Source organism: Clupea harengus, chromosome 18 (assembly GCF_900700415.2).
Source record: "Clupea harengus chromosome 18, Ch_v2.0.2, whole genome shotgun sequence".
Taxonomy (NCBI): domain Eukaryota; kingdom Metazoa; phylum Chordata; class Actinopteri; order Clupeiformes; family Clupeidae; genus Clupea; species Clupea harengus.
Window position 1 is genome coordinate 20,298,080 of NC_045169.1, and position 22,059 is coordinate 20,320,138.

The 22,059-nt window shown below is 47.2% G+C and overlaps 1 protein-coding gene across 12 annotated transcripts in view; it reads right to left on the minus strand.

Annotated features, from left to right (window-relative positions):
* LOC105903071 (adhesion G protein-coupled receptor L3-like) overlaps window positions 1-22,059 on the minus strand; it is a 268,604-nt gene that overhangs the window by 177,924 nt on the left and 68,621 nt on the right. For all 12 annotated transcript variants that reach the window (XM_031584694.2, XM_031584696.2, XM_031584695.2 and 9 more), the window contains exon 3: window positions 10,087-10,316. In XM_031584694.2, the coding sequence (XP_031440554.1) occupies window positions 10,087-10,165 (79 nt within the window). In that variant the 5' untranslated portion in view covers window positions 10,166-10,316. The remainder of the gene's footprint in view (window positions 1-10,086; window positions 10,317-22,059) is intronic.

Genomic DNA, 22,059 nt, shown 5'->3' on the forward strand with positions numbered 1-22,059 from the left:
TAAATAGGCACAATTTCTCTGTCTGCATGCCAGAGAGAAAGAGAAACAGAGAGAGAAAGATGGGGAGTCAGGGAGAGAGAGAGAGAGAAGGAGAGAAGGAGAGAGAGAAAGACATGTAGAGTCAGGGAGAGAGAGAAAGAGAGAGAGAGAGAAAAAGATGAAGAGTCAGAGAGAAAGAGAGATAGAGAGAGGGAGAGGCAAATTAACTTAAGTAAACGAGTGATGAAAATGCTTTCGGAGTGACTGATAAATTCTTAATCCCTTCCAAGTCGTTACCGGCTCCCATTGTTCCACTTAATAAAAGGCACATTGTGGCCGGGACCTCATGGGGGGGGCCTGGGCATTGTTGGACCGCGGCTCAAATGCCCTTCCTTCCGCAGGCCTGTGTGACTTTCGGCACGCCGTATTAAACTCCTGCAGGAAGTCATCATCTGAAACCCACAGGCCGCCCTTCTAAGGAGGCCGTGAAGGATAATTTAATAACTGACAGATTCCGACCAAACCCCGTCACTGCATAATCCCTTAATCTCTATTGAAGGAAAACTAGTGGCTTTACACGGGGGGAATAGTTAGTGTAGGACCAGAGGATGACAGAGAATATGATCACACGGGTCTACTAAAGGTCTTAAAGCCCTAAGTGAACACCGGTTAATAGAGTTTAAATAAGGTTCAGGTGACCGTGCAGAAGACCGTGCCTAGGCTACACTGACATAGCCAGTCTCAGCCCGGCTAAATCAGTCATCACGATTTAAGGCGAGGTTGGGGGGGGGGGGGGAGGGTGACTGTTGGTTCTCCGACTCCAGACAGACAGGTGTGGGTAAACACAGGCATTCCCGAGCCGAGACCGGGCTTTGGCTTCTCCCATGCGGATGATTGAAACCAGGCAGGGCCGACACACACACACACAGCTCATCCATCACAGTCACCACCCAGCGGATCTTGGGACCAACGCCGGCTAACTCCAACTGAAATGTGAAACTGCCTCCTATGCTGGCCGGTCCCAAAGAAACGAAAATACAAAAGCTGTATTAAAGGCACAGACTCTAATATAATAGAATTGTTTTTGTCAAATTCAGTGAGTTTTCAACTCCCAGTCCTCTTGCTGTCCCTTCAGTGTGTGTTCTCAAAAATAAACTCTGGTGTCCGTACACCACTCTGGCTCTGCAAATGGGGAATAAGCAAAGTGGCTCGCACCGAGCAATACACTATCCCAGCCAATCAACAGCATTGATCAATCAACTGACTGTATTCGATCGACTGTTGAGTCTTTCCCCAGAATAGCGGGCTGTACCTTTAAGCAACATCAGTCCAGCCCAGACTTGAATTGACCGAATTGGTAAAAAGCAAAAAAAAGAACATTAGCAACCAACACAGACGAGGCATTGCATCGGCTTTGCTGGTTTGACCAGGTACTGTGGCGTTTATTCAAAAGCCATGCAAATCAAGGCGAACCCGATGCGCGTGAGATGGAGGTCCATTTGCATGGGAAGAGCGTAGCCGCAGATAGGGGAAGGTAATCCACATCATTATGGAAAGTGTATGGCTGCAATCAGGACTCGCAGTCAAACCCAGTGGAATGCAAGCCAGCACTTTTTCAACCCCGCCCCGGCTAAGCTACGTGCAGCCCCCCTCCAATCAATGTCGAGCAAGTGTGAGCGAGAGGGAGCACAGGGCTTAGCATTCAGATAGGGCATTAGCATGGCGGCGGCTGGTTGAGCCGCGCATCATTGTGCGGCTCGTTGCTTTATCGTTCCTGTGCAAATGTTGAAATTCAAAGAGTGACGCGGCGCTTTTCTTAAGAGTGAAATAGTGGCTTAGAGGTAATGTTTAAATTACACTGGTATTGTTTCCCCACTCCACTGCACCTGACATTCAGCTGCGCTGTGACTTCTTTATAGAGTGCTACACATGATCTAATTACAGCCAGAGCACATCCAGATTAAATGTGGGTAGGTTATTATTATCAACACACAAAGGCATACATATACACACAGTATGTCTATCCCTTTGTATGTGTGTGTCTCTGTGTATTAGTGTGTGCGTGTGTGGTGTGTGTGTGTGTGTGTGCTTGCTTCTCCATCTTTCTTTTTTTCTCTTTCTTTCCCTCTCTCTCTGTGTGTGTGTGTGTGTGTGTACATTCAGATGCACTTAAAGTAAAAACACAACCCTAGGCACTCAACAGATGTAACAACCAATGGGTATCCTGATGATCTCCTGTTTGTGTGTGTGTGTGTGCATGTGTGTGTGTGTGCGTATGTGTGTGTCTCTAGCCTCTGATGGACACCTTGCACTAAAGCCTGACCTCTTACCCCAGGCTGTGTGTGAGACAGCACGTGCTGTGATATTTATCACCGAGGGCCTGCCAGAGCCACGAGCATAATAAAAGCGTCATGTAAATGAAAGTCCATGGGCCCTTGACCTCGCACTCAACATCAGTCCTCATCAACTACCCTCTCTAAACGGCATCATCCGCCGCTTAACCAACGCCATGAGAGAGAGGCTCTGATTTGTTTGTTCGTTTGTTTGTTTGTTTGTTCATTTGTTCTATCAAGCACACTCTCCATCGTGGGTGCCAACGACGCTTTTGGTGGGTATTTAACCCGGCTACCTAGAGGACAGAAACGATTAATGTCTGCACTTAATGTCATTTGTTGTCTGTGGACCGAGACAGCACCTTGGCACCTCGCACAGGACGGGGAGAGGATGGCCAACGAACGACAAAAGAACCTTTCCATTTCAACCCGAGAAAAGCTCGGGTTATTGATTTTTTTTTACCCCTCTTCCTTGTGTTACGGAGGGGGAAAGGGGACAAACAAAGAAAAAGGAAGAAATGGTAAGAAGATATTTCTAAAAATACATAGCAGATGTTCATGGTAATTTACAGAACAACAAGTTAGGATGCAAATACGCCTGGATCATGCGGAGTTGACATACCAGTGTCACACCTTCTCGGTACCTGGAGTCTAGGGAATAACAGACACTTGTACACTTGAGAGCAGGATGAGTTTGCGAAGCAGAGCGATCGTGGCTCGGACACTTTCTCCATAAAAAGCTTAAGAGGGCCAAACGTGACGCAGGAGTCTGACTGGGTTTGTCATACTGACAGTTGCCTTGGTTCCCTGAGGGCCAGAGAGGAATGTCAGTCCTTTCATTATGCCTCCACAAAGAGAACCAGAAAAAAAAACGGGAAAAAAAACCTAGAAAAATGGTAATATGTCTTAAAAGCTGCAATTTTTTGGACGTTTAGAGGCAGTCTGCCATTTTGTGTCGTAAAGTGGCTTTGAGGCAAATTATTCAATGTCACCGTTCCAGGCATGCAGAGCACTCGCTCAACGTGTTGTGGCCTCAGTTGTTCCGAGGGGATGCAGACGACGCAGTGGACAGTGAATTCAGAAATCTTTGGCCCAAAAATAATCGTTCGTGGCCTGAACGACACTGCTGCTTTGAATTCAAATGATGCGCTAATGCGACAGACCGCGCCACTGAAGACCGACCACTTCTGGAAAGGTCACCGGATTCTGCCTGCAGTGCAAACCAAGTTTCAGTCCATTTAACCAAAAAAAGACAGAGTGAGAGAGAAAGAAAAAAACAGCACCTCCCCCTTCTTCACTTAAAGGTCTGAAATATTTATGCGCTTTCTATGTGTCGTGAAGAGAAGCGATCAAGTTATAAAAATACCCAACGCGCTGCAGACGGTTTTCCAAGTAGCAACAAGACCCGCAGAAGTGTGCAGACGCATATTTCTATACGCTTATTTATTTTCCTCCCGAGTTTAAGTGTCTGAGAGGACGTCTGTCTTTCTTCAGCACAAACCCACAAAAACAAACACCTTCCTCTCACCTCCTCCTTAGCGTTTCGCTTCACAGTTTCTGCGCTTCGAACACATCATGAGAAAAACAACACCGCCGACCCCTGCCTGTGATGCATCACGTCCCTCGCAGATTTTAAGAAAAATGTTCCCCAACCTTCAGTTGTGAACATGAGGTAAAGCACTCCCTGTCCTGTGAACCTTTACGTCTGCACTGTGGCTGGTGTGTAAACCGCATCGCATCTCAACTGGATTGGACTGGATATCGGACAAGGGTTTGATGCTCGATCCTCATAATTATCGTAATAATTAAGTATGGCAACGACTGTGGGAAATGCGTATCCTTTTTGTTTGTTTGTTTGTTTGTGCTGTCGTTAACCTCTGTTGCCTCGGTTCATGACAAGCGATGCTTCGGGAGCATAAATGAAGGCTGACGGCTATCTGCTACATGTACTGCATGCACTGTGGGCAAGCATCCTGGCCTGACCTCCTCAGCAGTCAAATGAGACAAGCGCAGTGTGTGTGTGTGTGTGTGTGTGTGTGTGTGTGTGTGAACTCATGCGTGATCATCTGATTTGACGCCGTGACCAACTTATGACACGAGGCATCTCTGTCACACACTGGCTCTTAAGGTTTGACAGCTCCAACAGCCAAGCGTAATGAACTCTTATGGACATTCAGTGGACCCAAATGCTGAAATGGGAAAACTAAACGTCATTCAGATTTACAGCAACAGCACGGTTGAACACATTACCTCTCCCTCATGATCTCAGTACCCTTTCCTTAGTGGAAAAATGTCAGTATGTCTAAAAAAAACTTTAAAGCCTGCAGAATCATACAATTTTTTTTTTTTTATATTTCATAAAAAGAATGAAAAGACAAAGAAAACTATAAATAATAATTAAAATATATATATATATAAGTAATTAACTGCACTGATAATTAGCGCTTAATTTTGTGTGGCACTTCAGAGTTAACTGAACGTGTCTTTGTTGCCTTTTGGCGACGGCTGTTTCCACCTCATTGATTAGAGCAGACACACACAGCCGCCATTGCGGCTCCGGATGGCTTAGTTTCCACGCTGGTGGGAAATCTGTGTCTATCCCTCTGCAACTGTAGTCCTGCTAGATTGGAGCATGCCTTCATTTTCCATCCATGTTTATATTCAGTAACAGATCACACACACACACACACACACACACACACACACACACACAATTGAGAACCCCTACATCAACTGTTTGCAGACACACAAGAAATGTGATCCAGGGTCTCCGTGGGAACTGAAGTGAGGCATGTTCTCGTTGCACAGGGGGTTAAATAAAAGGATGTGCTCCCAGCAGCAGCAGTTGAAAAACAGCAGAGTGATATAAAGAGCTGAGGCAGCAGATTCGCTGAAGATGCCCCCTAAACGTGAAGAGAGGCAATGTGCTGGGTGCAATCAGGAGATATCTCATTCCTATGTGGACCATAGCTCACGCACGACAGCCCAGATAATGTCCCTAACATAAAATACACTATCTGTAGAGTAAGCAGTAATATGTGTCCAATGTATGTGTGTGTGTGTGTGTGTGTGTGTGTGTGTGTGTGTATATATGTGCATGCATGTGTGTGTGTGTGTGTGTGTGCGTGTGTGTGCATCAGTGCTCTGGACAGGGCTCCTAACTGTAATCTACACCTTGTTCCCTGCGAGGTCCTGTGAGGGGATTATCGGCGCATCTTTTCATCTGAAATCGTGCTGCTGAACCATAAATGAACAAAAAAACTTTTTTTTACAAAGAGAATAGACTTAACAATGCAACACGACAGAGCACCAGTGTAAGAAAATAAAAACTCCCTACTTTAAGAATGCTTTCCTTAAATACCTTAGCTTAAGACTATTGTTCCACAGCATTTGTTATGCCTCATAATGATGTTCAATCAATAGCCCCACTGAACACTTCCTTGCAAATCCGCACATTAACGCGCAGGGAACCATTGAAAGGATTAATTAGTCAAATTTGAAAAATGACAAAGCTTTGCCCTTGTGGCTGAGACGGCTAGCCTGGCGCAACCAGGGAGAAATAATTAAGCGCTTCAGAAGTGGAGAAGCCTTAACGTCTGACAACAACATGTTTGTCAGTGTGGAGAGGGACTTTTGCCTATACGGTGTGCTGCAAGACGAAGAGGAACTTTATAGCTGCATTGAAGCAGTGGCAGAGGAAGAGAGAGAGAGACAGACAGACAGGGAGAGAGAAAGAGAAATAGAGAGAAAGAAAGAGAGCTAGAGAAAATTGCTAGAGAAAGTCAGAAAGAGACTGAAAATTAGACTAAGTGATTGTGTGTGTGTGTGTGTGTGTGTGTGTGTGTGTGTGTGTGTAAGAGAGAGTTGTCTTTGTGTGAGGAGAAGCCAGAGAAGTGTGTTCAAGTGCAACGACAGAGAAAAGGTCATTTGGACTAATCACAACACGGTCGTGTTTTGAAGTGACTCGTATTTCTGCCCGTAACTCCCCTTAGCTTTCTCCTCAAGGCCTGTGTGTGTGTGTGTGTGTAAGTAAGAGAGAAAGAGAAAAGAAAAACAATTCACCTCTTATTCCCATCAACAATGGACAGAAATTGCATTGAGTGAGCCGTGTGCTATCCGGCATGTTTCCTGCGAGTTGCATCATACCACGGATGATTAGTGGAGTTCGTTTGTCATGACTACTTCCTGCTCTTTGATATTTAACAGGGTGTGTGTCTGTGTGTGTATGTATGTGTGTGTGTATGTGTGTGTCTGTGTGTGTGTGTGTATGTATGTGTGTGCGCGTGTGTGTCCTTGAGAACATAATAAGCATGTCTGTGTGCGTGAACATGGCAAAATCCTTCTGAATCCAGTCTCCACTTCAATTGTGCAATTGTGTGTGTGTGTGTGTGTGTGTCTGTATGTGCATGCATGTGTGTGTTTGTGAACATGAGCATGAGGGCAGCGAGGCTCTGCATGGACCCCGAGTGAATGAGCTTGAGTGAGTCTGTCTGTCTGTCTGTCTCTGTGTGTGTGTGTGTGTGTGTGTTTGTGTGACTGTCTGTTTGTCTGCGTGTGTGTGTGACTGTCTGTCTGTGTGTCTGTGAGTGTGTGTGTCTGTGTGGCCTGCGGGATATCCGCACAGAATGGTCGATTACCTGCTGTGAACTGGAGCCCAACGGCAAACACACCACATGCAAAACACACGTCCCTTCTCTCTGGAATCAAACAGCTCGCTCTGCTTCCCTTTCTCTCTATCCCTCTCTCTCACGCCCACACCTGCTCGCTCTCTCTTCCTCTCTCCTCCATCTCTCTCTTTCTTTCTTTCCCCCCTCACTTTGTCCCATTTCTCCCTCTCTGTGTCCTTGCCATTCTCTTATCTTTCCCTCTCTTCATCTGTCTCACATTTGGTGCTCTAGCATACTCCTCTCCTCTCTCAGTTTCTTCTCTATCCACTCTCCTCTCTCTCTCTCTCTCTCTCCTCTCTCTCTCTCTTTGTATTTTATTTCTCTCTCTTCCTTTGTTTCATTTTCTTTGCTCTTCCATAGTCTTCTCCTTCAATGTATCTGTCATCTTCTCCTTTCTTTCTCTCTCTCTCTGTTTTGTCTGTCTCTCTCTCTCTCTCTCTCTCTCTCTCTCTCTCTCTCTCTCTCTCTCTCTCTGGTCCCTGTCCATATGATGGCATGTGGCGTGTTCTTATCATGACAAATGTCTGTCACTTCCAAGTGTCCTCTTGTCTAGTGGAGGAGGCAGTGGGCCGCCGTGTCTTCCCATCAGCCTCTCCTATCCATCCCGGCCAATCATAAACCCATGACTGCTCTTCCCGACACTCCCAACATGCGTGCACCTGTGATGAATGACACAGCAAAGCGGAGTCGATTCACCACGTCTCCTTATTTTATTATCCACTATACTCTTCTTCTGTTTTATTGTGTACGTACATCGCTCGCTCTCTCTCTATCTATCTCTCTCACTCACTCACTCACTCACTCACTCTCTCTCTCGCTCACTCACTATCTATTATTCCACCTTTCTCCACCTCAATCTCTCTACTTCTCTCTCTCTATCTTGGTCTTACTTTTTCTAAGCCTCTCTCTCTCTATCGCACTCGTTTTTCTCTCATTCCCCCTCCATCTCTCTCTCTCTCTCTCTCATTTTTTCTCTCATTCCCTCTCCATCTCTCCACTATGCAGTAGTTTGGGCTGAGGCCAATCCCACCTCTCAAAATCTCAACATGCTTTACCCACAATCCCTTGCGCCACCTGAAAGCAGACTTACAGGAGTTCTGTGTACCTCCCGTACTGAGAGACAGAGGTCTTCATGTGACAGGAATATTTCGTGTGTGTGTGTGTGTGTTTGTGTGTTTGTGTGTGTATGTGAACCAGCACAGAAGCTCTGGGTAAGGTTTTATTTCACCAGAGTGCCCTAACGGGATTAACCAGAACTGGAACAGAGCTCCAACTTCAAGGAGGGGGGGACAGAGAGAGAGAGAGGGAGAGAGGGAGAGAGGGAGAGAGGGAGAGAGAGAGAGAGAGCCTCCCTGGGCTGAACGTTCATCATCCAAACCCTAATCATATGGATGTTAGGGAATGCGTGAATATGTGGATGAGGCAAACCGGCATGGCTGTTGGGGAGTTTGCTAGCACATACACATACCTACACACACACACACACACACACACACACACACACAAAGAGAGAGCTCCAACCACAAAAAATCACTTTGTTGCGGTTGCTTGTCGTAAATATCTGTAATACTTTCTCACAGGGGAGGAATGCTAGAACACACAGTTGTTTGAGGGGTGTGTGTGTGTGTGTGTGCGGGAGAGGGGGTTTGAGCGGTTTAGGAAGGCCCTCTTCATAGATATCTTCATTTGGCACCGGCTCAGTCCTACCATGCATTGGCATTCGCCCTCACACTCCCAGCCCCTCGGAGTGTGTTCTGAGGAGGCAACAGCATTATGTCTCATCGTGAGTGTGTGTGTATATGTGTGTGTGTGTGTTTTTGTGTGTGTGTGTGTGTGTGTGCTCCAGCATTGTGTTGCATCGCTAAGCCTCAGCATTGCTAACTTCATCTTGCACGCACTTGCTCTAGCTGAGTATCTTTTAATGTGTGCCCTTGTTTCTTTTGAAACACACACAACGGTATCAGCATCAGCACGAGCATCCCTTCCATCATGGACTCCCTTATTAAGTGAGTCGACTAGCCTCCGTCGTCGTCATCCAGTCGACCATTGTCTTTTAGTCAGTGGGGAGATGAGGAGGAGAGGGAGAACTGAGCGAGAGTGTGTGTGTGTGTGTGTGTGTGTGTGTGTGTGTTTGTGTGTGTGTGTGTTTCTGTGTGTGTGTGTGTGTGTACTACGTGTGTGTGTGTGTGTGTGTGTGTGTGTGTGTGTTCACATGATCGGGGCTATATCGAGTGCCCCTGCGCAAACACACACGCTAGCGAAGAGAGTTTGCTTTGATTACAGGGGGCACCCGGTGAAGAGATGTAGCGCCGTAGCAATTCAATTTGCTCCAATTCCCATTAATGGCCTAGGCGCTATCAAATTAGCATCTATATGGGTTGCTGCTTCATTTCAGCCCAGCCTTGATTCCACAACCCTCTTTCCTTCCCTGTTTACACGTGCATGTGTGTGCTATCTATGCAAACACACAAGTACTCTACACACACACACACACACACACACACACGCACTAATCTTAAGACACAAGATATCAGAGTGTGCGTATACACTTCAGAGACACACACACACACTTAATCAGTAAACCACAAACACATGCACACACACCATCTCACACACACTACTGCATATACACTCCAGACACACACACACACACACACACACATAGCTCTTTCAATTTAAATTCAAATGACTTCAATTACACTGTCACCTCTCCAGTGAGACCTGTCACCTCCCCTAACTGAGACCAGGAAGAGCAGTGGTACCTTGAGGGGGCCGCTTCCCCCAACCCCCAAACACTGGATAGGAACCACAAGACATCGGCATGTGTGCACACACACACACACACACACACACACACACACACACTATACAGCAGTGCATACAGTCCTTACACAATAACCACAAGACATCAGAGTGTGCACACACACACACACACACACACACACAATATATACAGCACTGCATACACTCCTAACACAATAATCGCCACTGCATACACTCAAAACACACACGCACACAAAAAATACAGCACTGTATACAGTCCTAACACAATAACTACAACAACACACACACACACACACACACACAGAGCGCGCTTCAGGACTTACCGAGTGCCACTGGAGCCAGGACACAGGCGAGGAGGAGAAACCGTAAGCTCCACATGGCCCCCTCCCCTCTGCGACACATCCCCCCCAAACGCTGAGCCTTCGCTGGGTCGAGCCCCAAAGCAGTGGTCCCCCGGTGGAGCCTGGTTCCTAGCTCTTAGTTGCAGAGGTTCTTGGTTCCGCTCAGGTCCTGCTGCGGTTCTCACTCACGGGTAAAAAAAAATGTGTCACAGCTGTGGAGAAACAGAGAAAAGGTTCATTTTATTTCATATCAAACTGAAGTATTCTATTCCACTGACGTCAGCGTAGTTTCTGATTCAGTCATGTTTCATTTTGGTTACAGCGTTCATATGTTTTAGTTATTAGTTATACAATGGAAAAGATGTTTAATTCCTTGTGCTATTAGTTGGGAACTCCCCACAGTAGCCAATCTTCTCACTGTCGCATGGAAGTACTTATACCCAATCTAACCTAAACATACGACACCTGCCCAACCATAATGTAGATCCTGAGCAGCAGGATACAACAACAATACTGGCTGGTTGGCAACGCAACAAACGCCACATGTTGTACGGGTAAAGGCACTCCTTCACAGTACAACATGCACTGTCTGTTGCCCACAACTGCTAAACACAACAATAGGACTGCACACCCATACAACCTCAGCAGCAGGATACAACAACAACAACAACAACAACAACAACAACAACACAGCTGCCTTTGTGAGTATTTCACTGGGGCGTTCGAGCAGGCACCTTCCTTCATCAGTGTTTCATTGATAATAATAACACTAATACTAAAACACACACAAACAGATACAGATACATGTCAATTCAAAACACATAAAATATATGTCAAAGAACAATCAATCCCGATTGATTGATTGATTGATTGATTGTCACTGGTACAAGAAACAGCACCAGCAAAAACGCAAGAAGCGGGTATCAGTCAGTCAGTCAGCCATACCCCTCCGAGAGAAGCCCAGAACCGCTCCGCAGCCTCGACCTGTCAACACACACATTAGCCCCGCTGGCCCAGGAGAAGTGATCCGCTTCCTGCAGCATGACGCCAGCGTGCTGAGAGCATGGCGGGGCTCACACACCGATGATGATGACTGGCCTGAGCTCAAGGGAGAGGAATGCGTCTCGCCTTCCCATCCGTGCCTGGCAACAAGCACGTATGCTATCGTATCGTATCGTGTGTGTGTGTGTGTGTGTGTGTGTGTGTGTGTGTGTGTGTGTGTGTGTGTGTGTGTGGTTTAGTGACACACGAATAACCTCGGACATGGTGAGTGACACGTGTTCTCATCGAGAGAACAAATAGAGACACACTCGAAAAGATACACACATGTACTCACACACACACACACACACACACACACACACACACACACACACACACACACACACACACACACACACAGACAGACAGACAGACAGACAAAAGACAAGTCCAGAAACTCACGGTCTGACTCACAAGACTAACCTAATAGGCCGCAGCATATGTCAAACAGAGTTGTCATTGTGAATCTGCGGTTGCCAACATGCCCAAGTTATTCAGATGTTCGCCTCTGTTCCCGGACGATCGTTAACTCCAGTAATGTGGGATTAAGGCTGGATGTAGAGGTGTCGAGAGATTGGATGAAGAATGGAATTGCCTTGAGCTTAAGGGACTGAATATGAGTGGGGAAAAACTATTTCATCACACTTGCTTTGGGTTTTTTTCCCCCCTTGTCCAGATGTTGAAGATTGGCTACTTGAAATTCGCTCTTAATGTTGTGCTTCTTGTCACGTTTAATCCAATCAGAACCGGTTCTGGGGGCGATTGTTGGTTCAGAAATCCAAAGGGGTGGGGGATTGGGGGCTACTACCGTCAAATAGTCAAATATCAAAGTGGCATTATGCTTGTCAACACCCTCCAGCCCCCCAAGACCAAACCCCTTCCCTCGACACCCCCCCCCCCCCCCCACTAAACCCAGCAACTCCCTTTCCTTCCTTCCAATCTCAAATTCCATCCTTTTTTCTCCCCCTCTCCTCCACCAGGTCTGTTTTTCTTTACGAGTGACATTCCTATAAATCAACACGGCCCAGTCGAAAGGTATGCCGCTCGAAAAAACGCTCGATTTGAAACGTAACCGGAGTCCGAGCGGCCGGTGTTTCGGGGGAAGAGATTGCAAAAGCAGGCCCCGGAAGGCCCCTAAAGAGAGGGTAGCTGTTCAGGGCTGGGGTCCTTCGTTTCAGCCACCAAAGTTCACCGAATTCCTGGCTCTCTCAGACTTTTCTCTCCCTATGGCACTGTGAACAGAATGGTTCCAGACACCAGGTGAATGATGGTTGGGTGATTGATGTTGAAATGGCCTCAGCGTTATTCTCCGTCCTCGCTTCCACATTCCGTATAGGGAGGTCGATGATGAACTGGGATCGCGGCAAGCCTGGAAATTAGCCCGGGATTGGGAATAAAGCGTGTGTAATGGATTTTAAGGATCCGCTGTGTACCTGAGCACTCTGTGGAGTCTGCAAGACGGAGACAGGCAAGGGACCTGAACTCCCCCTGTGACAAGTGAAAGGAGTTTAAAATAGGTCTCTGAAACTGAGAAACTGACAAAGAACAAGAGAGAGAGAGAGCGAGAGAGAGAGTGTCGAAGATAGAAAAGGAAAAATCAAGATGAGAAATGTGATGAGACATGGTATCTGGTACATTCTTCTGTTCTCAGCAGAAGCGACAAGGTCTTTTTTTTTCTCTTTATATTTTGGTTCTTCTTCACAGGAACTGTCACAGAATAGCTAGGGCTAGGCTTCAGGAGTAGCAGCGCTTCTGTACCAAACGGCAAATGTGAAAGGGCAAGCTCCACAAACACAGACATGTCTCTTTCACTCTGTGTCTGGCTGTGTGTGTGTGTGTGTGTGTGTGTGTGTGTGTGTGTGTGTGTGTGTGTGTGTGTGAGTGAGTGAGTGAGTGAGTGTATGTGCGAGAGAGAGAGAGAAGAAAAGAGTACTCTACATAGGAATGTGGCGAAAACTTTCTTCACAAACTAAGTGTGAATTCACTCAAGTCTTCAAGCATGGCAGCTGACACAAAGTGATAATGATGTCTTTTTTTTTGTGCTTTTTTTTTGGTGTGAGTGTAACACGTTACTTCTCTGAAATTATTGCATTTCCCCTCATCACACATCCTGAGATGTCTTTCCATCACGGTCGTTTGCGCCGATCCCCTCCTCCAAAAGAGCAGAATCTCTGTGTCTTTTCCTTGAGAGTAAAAACGGATGCTCTTCTCATCAAGCAGACAGTAAGTGCAGCACCATAAATACAATATTTATGAGTGAGGTTTAGCATTGCTTCAGCCATAAAGCCATAATGAAATAAGGGGCCGCCGGGTGGGGAGGGGGGGGGGTTGGGGTTTGGGGGGGGGGGGTCGAGATAAAAAGAACACAGTCAATCTTTCAAATCCTCTCGCAGAACATGTCACAGTGCTGCCTTAGAGTCTCTCTTCACAGAGGCATGTAAAGATGTGCCCTTTGATAAGTTTAGAAAAGACAACTTCATTACAACCAGCACCATCTTCTTCTCTTCAATACAATCAAGAGCAAACTTTTTAATCAGTGTGTGTTTTTTGGCATTAATTCGGCATTCAGCTTGTGTCAAAGGTTTTCGACAAACCCTGATAGCTTTAATTAATTGGAGTGTTCATGCTCTATCTGCCGGAGGAGGAGAGACAAAACACACACACACTCCCAGTTGGCAGTTGTCTCTAGGAAGAAGCGTGATGTACAGGCGATAAGACAATTGCCTTACTACTGAAACAAAGCCTGAAGACAAAGGGACCTGCTGTTATAACCAATTGCTTAAAAAAAGAGAGAGTGAGAGAGAGAGAGAGAGAGGGTGAGAGAGAGAGAGAGAAGTGCGACAGTCGTTTCCTCCTTCGTTCCTTCTGATCAAACACCACCAGAAACAGCCATTACCCACTGAGGCCAAACGTCAACGTAAGACCCACCAGAATGGATGGATGGATGGATCACGAGTGGCCAACAAATGAGAGTATCGATCCCCACCTGAACCAATATGCCTGCTCCATCTCTGCTCAACAAAACGTGGAGGAGGCTCCTCTGATTCCATTCACTTTCATTTGAGGGCCATTAAGTAAGGAGAGAAAAGGTCAACGGGTGGCGAAAAGGAACTGGGTGAAGACGACACTGCTGCAGTCCTTCGACGGAGTAACAAAAAGCTTTTGGTTTCTATTTTTTTTTATCCTTGATTTTTCACTCCGATCGCGTCCTGCAAGTGCGACCATAAGAATATCCCAATCAGCGGGGATCTGGAAACGCGCTCGACTGTGTCGAGGCAATCCATGAGCATCCTGATAAGCATCTCTCCCGAGAGAACCAAGCGTATTGACAGGCAAAGCTTTATCTCAATCCAGGAATTGATACTATGCAAATGGCCATGCGTTCACATGAAGGAGTCACTGCTTAAAGCTAGCAGGGGGGAAAAAACAGCCTGACTACACTTTAAAAAGCCTCAGATGCTTAGCGCTTTTTCAAAGACGCACAAGTGTGTTGAGTCCCATTCAAGCTAGTTTTTATGGGCGCCGCTTAGATAAACACAGAAACCTGGGGGATGAGAGCGCGTTGAGCAATCAGGAGATACTCAACACCTGCGTGTGTTCACGACACACCGGCGGGAGGCAAACCAGAAGCCCCGTCTCCATCTCTGTCGGGGGTTAAGCTGCGACACATTTCTCAGATGCTGAGAGTGCAACACCTGACAAAATCGGGAAGGTGGCCAGACATTTTTGACAAGTCATCGGTCACTCTCTCCTCAACACTTGGTCATCTTACACAAAATATGAGACCTGCCGCACTAGCCGGAGTTTGCCATTTCATTGGCCACTGTGCGCGATAGCCAAGGCCTTAATAAGACTGCCTTATTGTACAATCAGGAAATAGCCAAAGAAATCCTTGTGTTGATCACATTGGTCATGGCCTCCTTCTCTCTATGTGCAGCTGCTGTTTGTACTCACAGTTCTCATTATCTTGGAGCTTCTTTAGAGCTTCATAGAGCCTCTTTTCTCGCCCTACCGAGTGGAAGCCTTTAATGAATGTGTGTGTGTGTGTGTGTGTGTGTGTGTGTGTGTGTGTGTGTGTGTGTGTGTGTGAGTGTGAGTCTGTGTGCGTGTGTGCGTGTGTGCGTGCGTGCGTGTGTGTAGGTGACCTCACGAGCTCCGTTCTAATAATGAGGCTCCCATATTAAACGGCCTGAGATATGTTCCGCAAACAAACACCGGGGTCAGAAAGGTGCCCCTTCCAAAAACGTTCCCAATATGAAAACGGGAGTTCTTCTTGGAAAAGAAAAATAATAAAAGGACATCTCCTGGGACTTGATCCCAGTAAAACCCATCACAGATGTCCCTCCTCACTCCCGTTTCTCAGACTGTGGTATGTACCGAGCTTATGGAGCAGGGAGATAACGATCAGGGCGAAGGTGTGGGCCCTCCCCACCTATGGCGTGTTCCACATTGTCGAGCGAGCGGTTTCTCTTCCGAGCGCTCGGTCGGGAAGTCCTTGCTTTCATTAAACTGGGCCGAGCTGATGGGCCGTAACAATGCAAACAAACCAAATGCAACCCGATCCACTGGCTTATCTGATGGGAACACGGAGACGCTGCCGTTACCAGACACTCCCTTTCATACCCTCACACCCTCTCTCTCTTCCTCTCTCTCTGTGTCTCTCTATATTTCTATTGCTCTCTCCCTCGCACTCTCTCTGTCTTTCCTTCTATTTCTTTCTCCTTGTATCTCTTGCTCTCTCTCCTGCCCTCTCTCGTTCTTTCTTTCTCTCCATCTCTCTCTTTTTCTTTATCCCTCTTTCCATATATTGGTGTTTCCGCTGTTCCCTGATATTAAAAGTCTGTCTGAATAAAATGCAGTGACATAAGGCCATATTAAGTATTGAAAGACACAATGGAGGATAGGGTCTTGTACACGAATGGAGTCATCACTGGACGAGCAAACTTGTGTGTGTGTGTGCGTGTGTGTGTGTGTGTGTGTGTGTGTGTGTGTGCCTCTACATGTGTGTTTGAATTTATGCATGTGTCCATGTGTATGTGTGTGTGTGTGTGTGTGTGTGTGTGTGTGTGTGTGTGTGTGTGTGTGTGTGTGTGTGTGTGCGCCACTACATGTGTGTTTGTATTTATGCATGTGTCCATGTGTGTGTGTGTGTGTGTGTGTGTGTGTGTGTGTGTGTGTGTGTGTGTGTGTGTGTTAGACACTCCTACAGGGCCCAGGGAAGCATGCAGGTTACAGCTGTGGCCAGTGTGGTCGACCCAGCAGGCTGTGTGTGTGTGTGTGTGTGTGTGTGTGTGTGTGTGTGTGTGTGTGTGTGTGTGTGTGTGTGTGTGTGTGTGTCGTGCATGGGGTCTGTCATTGGGCCAGAAATGCCTCGACACACCCCGCCGACTGACTGACTAACTGACTGATAACCGCTAGCTTTAACCACCACTGCTGCTGTTTTACAAGTGTGTATGTGTGTCTGTGTGTGTGTGTGTGTGTGTGTGTGTGTGTGTGTTCTGACTGACTGAGTGACAATGCCGCTAACTTTAGCCATCACCTCTGTTAATGCTGTTGCTGATGGCGAAGCTGGCTAGCCCAGCCCTGGGTTTGTAATGAGGGACCTGTCAGTGGGTGGCATTCTTTATCAGCGGATCCGCACCGGCGATAATAAACACACACGCACACACACACACACACACACACACACACACACACACACACACACAATGGGCTTAGGCTACCGCCACGGACCTCTGAGTAGAGATAAGATCAGACGCAGCTGCGGACCCCCACCTCACAAACACACACACACACACACACATACAGAGGAACAAACACACACTCACAGTAACACACACACACACACACACAACCTGGTTTAGATGTACTCTGTTGCACTGACACACAGTCAGACAATCTTGCATAGACAGAGGTGCACTCTCTCACACACACACACACACACACAGGAGACCAAGTTCACCCATGGGCACACATGCGTATGCACAGACACAAAAGGCCTGCCCTCACACACGCATGCCTGCACATAAACACACAATGGGCCTGCCTACCTCTGCTCACCGATGGGATTAGCCTTCAGCCAGATGCAGATCGAGACTCGGCAAACTCACTCTCACACACACTTCTGCTGTCTCACACACACACACTTGGCCCTCTCACACACACTCTCTCCCCCTCTCTGTCTGTCTCTCTATTTCTCTCTCTCTCTCTCTCTCTCTCTCTCTCTCTCTCTCTCTCTCTCTCTCTCTCTCTCTCTCTCTCTCTCTCTCTCTCTCTCTCTCTCTCTCTCTCTCTCTCTCTCTCTCCCTCTCTCCCTCCTCCCTCTCTCCCTCCCTCCCTCCCTCACACACACACACACACACACACACACACACACCCTAACACACATTCTCTCTCTCTATGCCTCTCTCTCACACACACACGCACACACTCTTGCTAAATGCCTCTGATGTTGAACAGCGCTCCACATATCCTCTCTCCGGCTAAGTTAGCAAGACAATTTCAAATACCATTCCACTGAGAAACGTGAAATGAAATACATTTCTAAAGGCAATATCTCATGGGCTGTCAGCATATTTCTCTCCGTGTCTCTCCGCTCCTCGAACAGCTGAGCATGGATCAATGCGGACCCTGATCCAAGACTCGTGCTTTGTGACATGACTGATATGCTGATGTCTTGTTTTGTCTATTTGAGGCAGGCCTTGGCAGCTCTGTTGTACATCATTTGCACGATGCGTTTCTGTGATTCCTTATATAATAGTGATTAGAGATAAAATACATATGTATGCAAATATATATAAAAGGGATATATAAGGGATCCTAAGGGATACAATTAGTTTGGATAATTCACTTAATTAGAATATTATCTTATTATGTATCATTCTAATCAGTCTTATGGGGCTTGGATTGGGGTGTGTGTGTTTGTGTGTGTGTGTGTGTGTGTGTGTGTGTGCCAGGAGTAAGCAGCGGATTAGGAATTGCACTTGAAAGCAAAGGGGTTAAACTGGAAGTAGGAGCATGGTGAGTGCGTGTGTGTGTGTGTGTAAGTCAATGTCACGAGCAGCCCTCGGGGGCTGACACCGCCAGGCACTGGTGGTCGCTGTGTTTCCCCTCTCCCTAATGTCAGGTGACTGAACACGAGCGGCAGCTCGGCGGGCGGCCGCGAGACCAAGGCCCGTGGCTAGCTAATTAGCTGGTGGTGTGTGAGGGGGAGGACAGAGGGAGTGGGAGGGGGGGGGGGGGGGTCTGGCACGACACGGGACACCAGATTCCTGGTCAGCAAAGAGCGGGGGAGATAGTGGGGAAAACCCTCAGGACAGAGGGAAAGAGAGAGAGAGAGCATGTGTCTCAGAGAAGGTTCTGGAAAGGGGGCATTTCTCTCAGGGAAAATTAGACACCAAGTGCCTCGTCCTCAAGTCTTCAAGCTGATTGGGCAATCTGAGAGTCTGAGAGATTGGCTCTGACCTCCTGACATGCTGTAATGTATGCGTATTGGTGTGTGTGTGTGTTCATGCATGTGTGTGTCTCTGTTTGTGTTCATGCATGTGTGTAAGCGAGAGAGAGAGAGAGAGAGAGAGAGAGAGAGAAGGCAGGAAGAAGAGAAGGTCATGGAGCAACATAAGCCCCTTTAACAAAATCAGTTAATGTGTCCCGATAAAAACTATCTGCAATCTATAACAAATTGCGCATCACCTTTAATTGGCAATCACAGCACAGATCACTGAGTCTTCATTTCCACATGGTACAGCATGTTACGCAATAGTGAGCGTGGAACCTCTGGTCGGGCTCCGGGGCACAGTCATAGTTGACGTCTCATGACCTTTGACCTAGCTATCCTAGCCACCTAACCCTAGCTTAGGACGCCATCTTAACAGTCGGCAGTTGCTATGGTGTGCTAATATGGGCTAATTAGCTGCTAAGCAGGGGGCCAAGCAGGGGAGATACATTTTCCTGTTATCATTTTATACATTTAATTGAGAGTTTTCAGAGTGAGTGGGCATTGGGTGACAAGAGACAGTTCTTTCAAGTAAAACAAGACCTAATAATGACTACACTTACTTGTACTAAGTTGTACCTAGGCACTCTCCATTGACAGCCTACTGCCAAAAAAAACAAACTGTGGCCAAAGTGCTCTGGCCCCTAATCCAAAGCTAAAGGCCTAAAAGTTGCAACCATGAAATGTAGCCTTGGCTCCAGTCTCTGCTCGCTCTGTCCTCTGGGATTTGCATAACTGCCACTGCCACTACAACCGCCACTGAGCAGAATCAAGCCTTTGGCTCGCAGTAGCCATTCCGAATGAATTCAGAAAAAAAAGCTTGCGTGTAAACACAAACACAAATCACAAATCACAAACACAAATCACAAACACAAACACAAACACAAACACACCTCATTAAAAAAATAACGTTTAAAAATAAACAGGCGAGCACACATGAACATAAAGAATGAAGCATGTGTTGTGTGTATCCAGGGTGACTGCTGGTGAACGAGGCGAGAGGAGCAAGCACAGAGGCAGCTGATTTTATTGCCATCGTCTGATTACATTAGAATGGGGCGTCGTGGTTTGATTACATGTGAACACACGAGCGAACAAAGCAAGCTCGAGATAATGAGCGTTTTTCTTTTCTCCTCCGACAGCCTTTCTCCTCATAACCCTATAGAGTCGGCATGCGGCATCCTTGGCAAAGAGCCACTCGAAACAACCCATTCATATCCAACCTAATTTGATAAATGCAAAGCATGTGTTATGAAATACGAGGCAGAAACAAGGAAAGGAAAAAAAGAAAAAGAAAAAAAGCAGGACAAACGATCACATTTCAACTACATGCTAGTCGGCCACGCTGGGGCTAATCACCCCTCCGTTCCACCTTCAGAATGGGTTGGATTTTTGGTTTCGTTTTGACTTTTTTTGCTGATTTCCTGTGCGCCTGTGTGTGTGTTTAGATGCAGACGTCAGGAAGCCGTGTATGCAGTGCTGGGCGGGGGGTCCTGCGTCTCCCTGTAAATAATTAAGGGATGCGAGGCATGACTGAAAACACCACGAGCTGCAGTCAGCATCCCTGGGGGAGGGAGGGAGGGGAGGGAAGGGGGGGGCACTGAAGCAGCTTCCACCTGCCATCTCTGTGGAGAGGCCTGTGTTAGTGTGTGCGTCTGTGAGTGTGTGTGTGTGTGAGTGTGAGTGTATGTGTGTGTGTGTGTGTGTGTGTGTGTGCGTGCAAGCATATGGGAGGGAGAGCGTGCGAGAAAGAGACATGGAGGGAGAAAGAGCACTCACACACTGGTGGCAGAGAGAGACTTAAAGTGTGTCCGAGTATATGTCTGTCTAGAGAAAAAAAAGGAAAATGCTTATAAATAATAGCTTCCCAGTAATAGACTTTTTGTGTGTGTGTGTGTGTGTGTGTGGATGGACAGATTTATGCTTAACAGCATCACCTAGGAAAGCTGACTGACAGCTTCTTACTGCATTACCCCCTCAAAGTGTTAATACTGTTGCTCTCCCACAGCGTCCCAGTGTCCTGATGCCCCAGTGTCCCAATGTGCACCGTGATCCCGTGACCCTGTGACCCCATGACTCCAGGGCTCCAGGGCCTGTGCCTCAGTGACTCAAGCAGCATGGCATCCATGAGGAGCACTGGGTGCAAAACAGGCTCAGCCAAACAGGACTTAACATACAAGTGCTACTGCACACTGAGCGCGATCACAGTCAAAACAACAGCATCAATCATAACTATGACCGCATCGTTCATCGACACACATGCCAATGATTCATATCAAGGACAGACATTCTTACATCACCTCACAATACTCATAGCAACACAATTATTAAAAAGGCACAAATGTTCCTGCCTGTATTTAAAAAGGAACTACTTCACTCAAGGTTTGCACAGCTGCACTCGAGGAATATTCTAGACCCTTCTATTTAACATCATAGCCCCGCGAGCTTCCCACTCATCATGAATTCTTCACCATATTCACCTGTAATGGGAAGTGTTGTTTCTCTGAGCCAGAGGGCGGGAAGTACATGTGTGTGTGAGAGTGTCTATTTGTCTGTGTGTGTGTGTGTGTGTGTGTGTGTGTATTTTGGATACTCCAGCAAGATTAAGACCCAACAGACCCATGGGTTCCTGCTTGTGGTTGGTTTTTTCCAGGTCTAAGCAGCACTTCATATCAAAACAAATGGACCCGAGTGAGCTAACCAGAGGCCTTCATTAGCAGCACCATCAGCAAGGCCAGGGTCAGCCTTCCGACGCCAAGGGTTAGCCTTCGCCGTCCAATTTGGCCGCACCGTTTTGGATCAAATAAAATAAAATAGCTCCTAACCCCGCAGGAGACCCTGGGCGATTCCAAACCCAACTTAGGTAATTGGTCATTTCCAAGATGAAAGGTCCTCGGACAGACGAAAAAAAGGCCCAGAGTATTGTAAAAAATGACACGTTTAGTGCCCGTGCGCCACTCCTCGGGTTTCCAGTTAATGTAGCCCAGCTGAGGCGCTGGGTGATCACAGCACTGAAGTCATTAAGCATATGGACACCAGCGCATGGCATTACTATCAACAACATCCCCAGACCGCAACACTTTCTACTCTAAATGGGCCAACCATGCCATCAATAGCAAGGAGGCACCCAAAATGCTCAAACACACTTTGAAGGGAGAGGGGGGAGGTTGGCGGGGGGGGGAAGGGGGGTAGGTAGGGGTAGTTAGAGCTTGACATCTGGGAGTCGACTGGAGGGCCAATAGGTCCTGCCCGAAATGAAACACACATTTGCTGGCTTTTAATCTGCGAGTGCAAGGGCCCCCCTAGGGCTAAGACTTCCAGAAGCGCTGGCCTTTGACAGAGCCGGCCAAGAGAGCCCCGTAAAGAAGCTGTTTTACGGCGCGGCAATTAGCGCTGTTGCATTCGGGCTTAACACAACA